The sequence below is a fragment of the Mesitornis unicolor genome, unplaced genomic scaffold (genome assembly GCF_000695765.1).
Source record: "Mesitornis unicolor isolate BGI_N332 unplaced genomic scaffold, ASM69576v1 scaffold1091, whole genome shotgun sequence".
In the NCBI taxonomy this organism is placed as follows: domain Eukaryota; kingdom Metazoa; phylum Chordata; class Aves; order Mesitornithiformes; family Mesitornithidae; genus Mesitornis; species Mesitornis unicolor.
Genome location: NW_010161433.1, coordinates 4851 through 14569, shown reverse-complemented (window position 1 = coordinate 14569; position 9719 = coordinate 4851). Strand labels below are relative to the sequence as shown.

Sequence of the window (9719 nt, the reverse complement as noted above, 5' to 3'; positions counted from 1 at the left end):
GTGTGACGATCCTGTCACTTGAGGTTTGCAAACCCAGCTCTAAAATGTAGCAGGATTTTTGGTAACTGTCAGGTTCTTGGACCCAGACTAACTTGTCTGGCAGTTTTAAGTCTGCAACGTGGTTTTTGCAGGACTGAATTTACCTGTTGCAGGTGAGTGAAGTCCTCACCAGTCAGGGTTTCGAGCTTACCCTTTTGCTGTTGAAAAGAAATAACACGTTAGGAGTATTTGTTAGCTAATAGATGGTTGTACTGATGGCTTGTTTTTCATTTTTTTTATGCTTTTTGGTCCATCTATTAATAAAAATGAACCCGTTACAGAGTCACCATCATGTCTCTTCTCACCACCCTCTGAGTCTGCATTAGCCAACTAGCCCTTTCAGCGTCATGTGACCAGCGCGCCCCATGCAGCTTGGCTGGTGTCGTTTCACATGACCCAGGCATGGCCAGTCGTCAGGTTGCACCGCCCTTTGGTTCCCGAGCATGCTGTTTTCTCTCAGCCTTCTCTCCAACCTTAACCAAATCGGCAGCAGCCACCTCGACCGCCCACACATTCCCGGCCAATCAGCTCAGCTGTTTATTTACCAAATGTCTTCACAACAACTACAGCAGCAGCCTTCGGCTAACAAAAAAGCAGGAAAAATCCACACCACCCCCTTCGCCAACCAACTAAATACAACGCAACATCTGGCAAAACCTTTTCAGCAAATTCTTCTTGGCAGTCAGTCCGGCAGCCTCACCTCACCATTTCTAGCTTGTTGAAACCAAAAACTAGTAAGTTTTTCCTGCTTATACAGTTTACTGCTGGTTAAAATAAGGAGTAAGCGGCTTATAAGTAATTACTTTTCTCAATCAAAGGCTGGCTGTGCATAATTGAGTGGTAACGTACATATGTTGCTTGAGAAAACTTTTAAGGGTGATATGGAAGCTCTTACACTGTGAATAACGTTAAAAAAGAAAAGTATATTTGCATGTGAGATGCCAAACTAAATTCTTAATAAAGCTCTAACAAACGTAGCTTTTCCTTGCCAGAAATATCCTATCACCTTTAAATGGTTTTACTAACAGTTTTCAAAACTTAAAACAATTACTTTTTGGGATGAACTGGGCCGAGCTAAGGTTATTCTTTATTTTTTTTTTTAAGAAAGTAGTCTAAACACACTCGATGGCATTAAAAATGACAATCACAAATATGCAGTTCTAATGTAGCACTTAATGGCATTATCAATATTTACACTGAGCGCATTGTCACTTTTTTTTTTCCCACTTGGTATCTCTTATGTCTTGTCATGGACCTTTTTGGCTTGCATGGGTTCCAAAGCATTTGGTCTGTGCTATTTTTTTTGGTGTTTTGTTTTTTTTTTGGAACCACTTGTGGGACTTTGGTGTGATGTTCTGGGCAGTGTATTTAGTTGACATGGAAAGTGTTGCATTGGACAACTCTGCTATGAAGCATTCGTAGTTAAAGTGAATTCGTGGTTGGAAACGTGCTGTTCACACTGAGCTTTGGTTTACTGCCTAATCTTTCCATGCCTTTTACTGGATGATGGATGCCAGTTATTCTTGGCACGTTCCCTGGGCCCAACAGTGAGTTTGACAAGTTGGGAAATGCCTCACCCCATTAAAGCTGAAAGAATTGATGAAAAGCCTCACATTTCTCTTTCTGGTTCTAGATCACCACGAAGGAGAAGCTTTTCTCGCAGCCGCAGCAGGTACGCATCAGTGAATTAGAGCCTGGTCCTGGAGGTTTAAAAACAAACTGAAACAGCTTGATCTTGGTCTGTGTACGTCAACAGACCCCAGGGTTTGCATTGCTGTTTGGTAAGAGGGAGAAATGGGTTTGCTTCTGCCACGTTGCTTGCCTGGAGTGAATATATTTGCACAGCTAAGGGTTATCAGTTGGAGGGTACCAAGAGGGGAGGTCACTGGTTTGTCTGTTCCGCAGCTGTGCAGGGCTCCTGCCAGTTTTTCCCAAAGTTTGTGTGTCAGTTGAGCTGCTCTCCTCCAGATCTTTGAGCCACCAATACAGACAAGTAAACAGCGTGTTCTGGTGGTGCGTACTGCAGAGCATTACGTGGCTATGACACAGCAGCATGATGTGGTTTTTGTACTCAGATTTTTGAAGCTTCTGGAGTTCATACACGATTTTCTTACATCCCCCTAGCATAGGGTGCTGTGATACTGTGTGGGATGTGTTTGTACCTGTGGACACACCATGGTAGTGGAGAAAGTCACCTGCAGTGTGACTGCACAGATTTAAACTGCTGCAAAGGAGTAGGTGGCTGTTTACAACCCAAGCTGTGGTGGTGTATGGCTCAAGTGATTATTCTTACCTGAAGGAAAGGCTGGTACTGTAACCTTTAACAGCTTTCGTCTGGTTTTTTGGTTAAAAACCCTTAACTTGTGGAGGGGAAGCTCTTCAGATAGCCTTGTAGCCTAATTAGCTTTGCTTCGATGCTGTAATCATCTTGCTCTGTGATCTTTAACAGGTCCCTCTCCAGAGACAGAAGAAGAGAGAGGTCTCTCTCACGGGAGAGGAATCACAAGCCTTCTCGTTCCTTCTCCAGGTCTCGCAGGTACGATGAGTCTTACCCTGGTTGTTTCTTTTGAGTAATTCTGTAGAAGATTTACTACTTCTGTGTAGAAGAACACAGGAGGTTCCACTTAAATCTGAGAAGAAACTTCTCAGTGAGGGTGACAGAGCCCTGGCCCAGGCTGCCCAGAGAGGTTGTGGAGTCTCCTTCTCTGCAGACATTCAAAACCCGCCTGGACGCCTTCCTGTGTAACCTCATCTGGGTGTTCCTGCTCCGGCAGGGGGATTGGACTGGATGAGCTTTTGAGGTCCCTTCCAATCCCTAACGTTCTGGGATTCTGTGATTGTTCTGTATCTGGGTAATGCTGCAATGGGCAGTGGTGGAGAAGCAGCTCCAGTGTCTCAACAATATTATTTACCCTTACGAATCAAATACCCAGTTTTATTAAATGAACAGTGGTTTTAAAATGCTTAAATATCTGTTGAGTTGGGCTGGGGGGTTTGAAGTGGAATCTGCTCTCGACACCTGGAAACTAACAGATCTTTTCTTCTTCAGTCGCTCCAGGTCAAATGAGAGGAAATAAGACTGTGAGAAGGAGCTGTGTACAGGAAGCCGTTAGATCTGAGGACAGGAGGAGTATGTACAGAACATTGTTTTGTTTTGAAACTTCATAAAGCTTGGTGCATTTTTAAAATGTTTTAGCTGTTGAACTTGCTTTGTTCCTTGTATCTTGTAACAGGTGGCAAATGTAAAGATGTGAATCTGTATATGGTTCTGAGCAGATCATATGGTTTGTAATATTAATCGCTTTACAGTGTACCATTACACATAATTTGTGTTGAATGGTAATCAGTTCGTCTCGCTTAGATAGGAGAATGTTTCTGGTCTTGACATGCTGGGGGGTGTTTTGCTGGGGTTCAGCTTTCGGGAGGAAGCGTGCAATGAAGATGTGTTCATTGCGAGGCGCGGCTGCGAGCGGTGTCTGCAGACCAAGACGTAGGTGCTCGTAGTGCAGTTCTGGGAAGCGGTCAGGAGCGTCGAGCCGGTGGCGTGCGATGAGGATGGCTGAGCTGCAGCTTTATCCACAGCTCTAGTTCTGACCTCCGTTACCTGGAACTGAGCAGCTTTATATTATGTGAAATATAAATTTTTAGCCGTAGGGTCAGTTAATTTTGTACTTCATGTGACTAGAGTACTTCTTACATAGATGATTGTTTGATCGACCCATCTATTCCAGGACCTCTGAATAGACCAAATACACAGCAGAACTGACAACTGGAGTGGATGTGTTGTGTGTAATGGTACACTGTAAAAGCACGGATTAAACATTTCTTTACTGTACAAGAATTTTCATGTCACTTGTAAAATGTCTTTTGTGAGATCCTTGGGATTAAAGTTTTGGTTACAACTTGGTGTTCGGTATTGAACTTGAGTACCTGCTGTATACATTGGCACTGCAGAGGGTGCACTTGGGGCTTGTGGTGCAACTCGGTTCAAATTAAATGTGCTTTGCAGTCCGGGTTGAGGTGACCCTCACCACATCTCACCCTGATTCACCTGTGAACTGTTCAGATGCTGCTGTGAGCTCAGGTCACTCCGTGTGACCCTGCTCTGCACCATCTCACCCCTCAGTGAGGGACCAGGGCCTCATTCTGTCACTGCCATCCAATACCAGTGTTCCAAAATACAACGCTGCCTGAAAACTAGCTGCAGATTCAGAGGTTCACAGCAGTTTTTGCATCCTGGATGTGGATTCGTAATGACACTTAAGGTGTTCTTCGTATTAAGGTATTCTTCATACCTTGGTTTGGAAGTTGCTGGTCTGTAAACTGAAGCTTTGCATGGAGATTTCCCTTGGAGTGTAAAACCATGGCAGGGCTGGGGTGCGGCTGGAGCTCCCGGGCTGCCTTGTGGCTCCTGTTTTTCCTGTATTCGAGAGAGATGAGCTACATCAGTTTTGCTGGTGTGCATTTAGATTAAATCCATCGACTGAACAGTCTCGTGGTTTAATTTCCTTCACTTACAGAGTCCAGGCGGGGACAAGACCATGGCAAAGCTGAAATTGGGAAGAAATCCTTCTGCTTCACACCCTGCCCGGAAAGGGGGTGACAGGGGCAGCAGCTGGGGTAGAGCTATTCCTGCCTTGGCTCCTGAAGTGTAGTGTCTTGATTTATTTATTGTTTTTATCTACTAAATACTATTTATGGTTGGGTTCAATGATTTGAAAGGGTTCTGATGAGTTTAACAGTCCCTGGCCTACACAGCGATGTGCTGTGAGCATAACCAACCTCATTTGCTGAGCAGCAGGAAAGCTGCTAAAAACACAGCCCTAAATCACCCCCGACTGGGAGCACTGGGCCGCAGAGGCACAAACACCTTTTCTCTCACCCTGTTTGAGGAGGAGTTTGGGAGGCTCTGAGCTGTGGGTGCAGTGTCACTGTTCCCCAGCAGAGGCCAGGGTGTCTCTGCCAGCAGATGGGGCTCTGTCCCGCTCCTTCCCGCTCGGGTTTGGTCTCAAGATGTTGGCAGAGCAGCTCCTGTGGGGCTGTTTGTGTTGGAGGCAGCCAAGCACTGAGATGATATCATGTACCGCAGCCGCCTTCCCTTTTTAATAGGTGCTGCTCCCAGGGCTTGAGTTGTGGAAGGGCTGCGGCGTTCGTTGCCTGGGAGCGGTTCCTCTTGTCGTTACGTGGTGGGGAACGAGGAGTTTTCGAGAGCTTCAGCTCCCCAGGGGAACGGAGGGAAGGAAATCTGAAGCGCTGGAGACGTGCGCTGCGGGAAGCAGGTTGTGGTTGTTGTGCTCAAGGGAGTCTGCAGAGCTGGGGCTGTTTCTCGGTTCAGGGATCTGATGATGTATTTTATTCCTCAGCTGAATGAAGAAGGTGCCCCTTGGGCTGGGTCAGAACGGCTCCTTACAGCAGACTGCTGGTCTGGTGTGATCAGCTGGGGTTTTGATGGGGAATAGAAGTAGCAGCTTCTAGAAGAAGATGGGATAGGTACAGTGGCTGTGCACAGCCCTTCTCCAGGGGGTGATCACAGGGCTTGTTTGTGTCACGAGGATGGAGCCAGGCTCTTCTTGGTGACAAACAATGATAGGACAAGGGGTAACGGACACAAACTGGAACACAGGAGGTTCCACTTCAATTGGAGAAGAAACTTCTTCTCAGTGAGGGTGACGGAGCCCTGGCCCAGGCTGCCCAGAGAGGTTGTGGAGTCTCCTTCTCTGCAGACATTCAAAACCCGCCTGGACGCCTTCCTGTGTAACCTCATCTGGGTGTTCCTGCTCCGGCAGGGGGATTGGACTGGGTGAGCTTTGGAGGTCCCTTCCAGTCCCTAACGGTCTGGGATTCTGTGTGATTCTGTAATGCAGCAGCACCTTCGCAGATTTAAGGGTTTTGGTTTGGTTCTGTGAGAGTCCCCAGCCTGGGAGCACTGTGGGCAGGTACAGCACCGTGGCTCGTGTTTAAAACTCTCTTCTCAAATTAAATTGACAAGGAAATGTTTCTTCTAAGGCCAAGGACATCCCTCACCAGTCCCCAAACATCCTTAAACCAGGTGGAGCCTCTGAGCAGCCTGTCCTGGCAGAGCAGGACAAACAGACACTTGGCAGAAGTAGGTGGTGTGACCCCATCCTCGGTGACAGCCCAGCTCTGAGGGGTGCTGGGGGAATCTCCTGCTGCTCTCGGGGCTGGCTTTGACGGTGCTGAGCTGCTTCTGGCGCAGGGGGAGGTTTATCCGCCCCGGTTTCGGCCGTGGGAAGCATCCTGAGGTGAACGCTATCTCAGCTGCTCAGACGCGGCAGCGCCGTGTGTAAGCACATCCCAGCAGCGTTCGGTGCCAGCGCTGCCCCGTTGCTGTGCTTTGGTCTTGCCCCACGCTCCCCCCAGGGAGAGCACTTGTGCAAGTGGTTTTGTGAAGAGAAGGACTGAGTTTTTTCTTTATATAAACACACTGCTCTTTGTTGGTGGCAGAGAAGATCACGTTAAGAGCGTGCCTTGCGCTTAAAGCAGAGCATGGAGAGGTTAAACTTGTCCTTTCTTCCAGTGGGGCTCTCTGAGAGGTTCTTGGGTGAGGAGCTGCGACCTCGCCAGCACCGACACTGGTTCCAGTTAACAAAACTGTGTTTCGGCTGCGCTTCCCCTCCGCAGCGACCGCGTTGCTGCTCTTGTGCCGTTGTGTTCTCATCCCGCCGAGAACCAAACCTTGTTCTTGATAGAAAACCACTTGTGTTTCATTCTCTCTGGTTTTACATTGATTTCGGTTTGCAGTCAGACGTGAGGGAGCTGTGCCGTGCCCTCGGCTCTTCCCGCAGCCCGGCAGGACGGGTTACAGCTCCTCTCCGCTGTCTCCAAGCTCCTGGCAGCACACCTCTCCCCTCTGCAGGTTTCCTCCTTGGCTGTTGCCATCACCTCTTGCCAGTTCCCACTTTTACTTTCCTTTGCCCGTGATCCCATCACCACAAGACGTCCCAACGCCTCCTGACAAACCTCCTCCCGTCCTCGCTGGTTTTAATCCCCATGTTCAAATCCCACCCAGAAATGCTGTCCCAGACCCTGAGCTACGGTCACCCCTGTGAGTCGTCCCACTCTGGCGCTGATGTGAGGCAGCCTCGCTCAGCTAGGGAATGAGAAAGTGAAAAACCATGAGCGTCAGCCCCTTGTGCAAACAGAGGCCGAAGGGCAGCGGAGCAGTTCCAGGAGCTCTGGTGTGACCTTAGCTCCCTTCCCGCCAGGCGATAGCGCAGCACCGAGGCCGGCGTGAGGAGGCGGCTCCGTTTCCCTGTTGCTGCAGCGCAGCTGGCTCCGATTTCACACCTCGACCTGCCAAAAAGAGGCAAAATAGAGTCGGGTTTTCACTTGGCAACCGTTGCAGCCCCTTCGTGAAGCAGTTGCTGAAGCCGGAGCGGCGTCCCGGCCTGCCAGCCCACACGAGAAGTGCTCTGGCTTCCTAGAAATCCTGTCACGGGCTTGGTTTGCTGTGTCATTTCTGGAGTTTCACTCGGGCACCGCCACCATTTCCCTTCTGTCGGTGCCCTGCAAACAAACGTTGTTGTGGACAAAAATAAACCACGAGAGCCAGACCAATACAACCCAGGCTGTGCAGTGGGAACGCTATGTTCCCAAGTGATTCATTCATTCATTATTTAATAATTTAGGGAGCTGACATAACTTTTAGTCGAACAAATCTTCACATTGATTCGGGTGGCGGTGCTGCTTGGCCCTCCCACTCATTTTAGCCGTCAACATTTGGGGTTCTTAAGCTGTCAGTGCCACTCCGCAGCGTCTCTGCGCTACCCCTGCGTTTATCCTACAGTCGGACTCAGACTGTGCTGACCCCGGGCTGGACAACCCCAAGGGTGCAACAACCCTCGACGCCACCGCCAAAGCCACCCGCGCTGTCCCCAGGCCGCAGCCCTCGCCGGCAGCCGCGGTATCAGGGTGGAGCAGCAGTATCGGGGTGCGGCACCGTGTCACCATGGGTGTCACTCCGGAGCCAGCTGGGACATCGCTGCCGCCAGCTGTGAGAGCAGCTTTATCTCGGCTGCGGGCACAGGCCGTGAACACTCAGCAATATCCAGCGAGGAAGCCCCGCTGCTCTGCCCAGCCTCTCCCCCGGCAGAGGTCTCACCGTTTGTGTTTGCCAGGAACTGTTTGCAGTCCCTCGTTTCTGACCAATCCCCGCGTTATTTGCTGTCACATTAAGATGGGGGCGGTCACCGCAGCGCCGGCCTGGGCCGCGTTTCCTGGTGCGAGCGCGGGATCGAGCAGGTTTTCATGCCTTACTGCTGTCAGCTTTTTGGGAGGAGGTTGTCCCAGCTACAGAGATAGGCCCAGGTGTGGTACCTGCAGCTCCTGCCTGTAATAATAATTCTGGCTGCCTGGTTGACACATCCTGCTCAGAAACCCATGGGTTTCCACCAGATTTGGAGCCAGGCGTTCGCTTTGATGGGGACCTGCAGACGATTTCAGGGTTTCGTCTTTCACCTCTTTGTCTCCCTCCTCCTCTTCTGCCAAGCAGCTCCAAGATTCGGCGCGTTTCCTTTCCTGCTGTAACGCAGATTCTCACCAGTAACGCGATCATTTGATTCTCAGGTGAGGCCGAGAAACCAGTGACACAGGCTGAAACCAAAAGCAAAAGGGATTTTACTGGAACCCGGCACTCCCCGACTCAGATCCCCAGCTGGCGGCACCGAACTGAGCCCCACTCCGGCACCCAAGCCCCGTCCGTCCCCATCGCTGGGTCTGACCCAGCTCAGTGCCAAAATCTGTGTCAAGGCCAAGGCCAGGGAGAGGTGAGAGCTGCTCCTTCAGCCCCGCTCCAGGAAACGCTGCAGAAAGGGCACAGCAGTCAACCCTTACCCCCGGCGCCAGGGTGGCGGCTGCTGGGCACTCCCGGCTGTCCCCTCCCTTTACCCCGTTTCGGGCATCCCTTCTCTCGCAGCACCACGGGGCTCATCTGCCCCCGCCTCCGCCCCGCTCCTCACCCCCCTGCACAAAGTGAATCACGACCCCGCGCCCGCCCTCGCCCAGGGCGACAGCGTCCCCAGAACTCACTCCGTGAGCGGGGAGATCCCGGGAGGCGCTGACACACGGTGACCCATCGGTGGGTGCTGGGATGGGCTGGCGCGCGTCTCCCGGAGTTTGGGGTTCGGTCTGCACTGAATTTGGGGATTACTTTGAAAGCGGGCGTTGCTCAGCAGCTCTGCGCGGTCACCTCCCTCTCATGCACACGGCTGGAAGGGGCCGGGTCACGCTCCCAGTGGATTTTTAAGCGAGGAAAACCGAGGAGAAACACATCCACGTGTGATCCGCTGGGAGGAAGCCACAGCAGCTCCCCAGGGGCCTGGAGCTGCCGAGCGCTGGGGACCCCAGGAGGGATCCTGCCCCCTGCTCCACTTGCTCACCCCCAGCCACCCAGTGAATCCCACCATGGAGGGTCCCGGGGGGCCTGGAGCAGCCCCTGTCCCCCCCTGCCCGCTGCCACTGTGATGGGAACCTGCCCTGCATGAACACCCTGTGGATGTTTGGGATGGACCTCCCTGCCCGGGCAGCTGTGGGAGCTGGAGCCCTCGGTGCTGCTTCCCTGTGGGTGCCGTCCACGGGTGCCATTCATGGGTGCCGTCCATGGGTGCCATGCATGGGCGCCATTCATGGGTGCCATTCATGGGTGCCATCCCTGGGGGGCC

At 51.5% G+C, this 9719-nt stretch overlaps 1 protein-coding gene across 1 annotated transcript in view; it reads left to right on the top strand.

The window, feature by feature from the left end:
- SRSF3 (serine/arginine-rich splicing factor 3) overlaps nucleotides 1-3945 on the top strand; it is a 5348-nt gene extending 1403 nt beyond the window's left edge. The window contains exons 3-5 of the mRNA XM_010192773.1: nucleotides 1673-1711; nucleotides 2489-2575; nucleotides 3089-3945. Coding sequence (XP_010191075.1) covers nucleotides 1673-1711; nucleotides 2489-2575; nucleotides 3089-3116 — 154 coding nt within the window. The 3' untranslated portion in view covers nucleotides 3117-3945. The remainder of the gene's footprint in view (nucleotides 1-1672; nucleotides 1712-2488; nucleotides 2576-3088) is intronic.
- Nucleotides 3946-9719: the final 5774 nt, after the last annotated feature.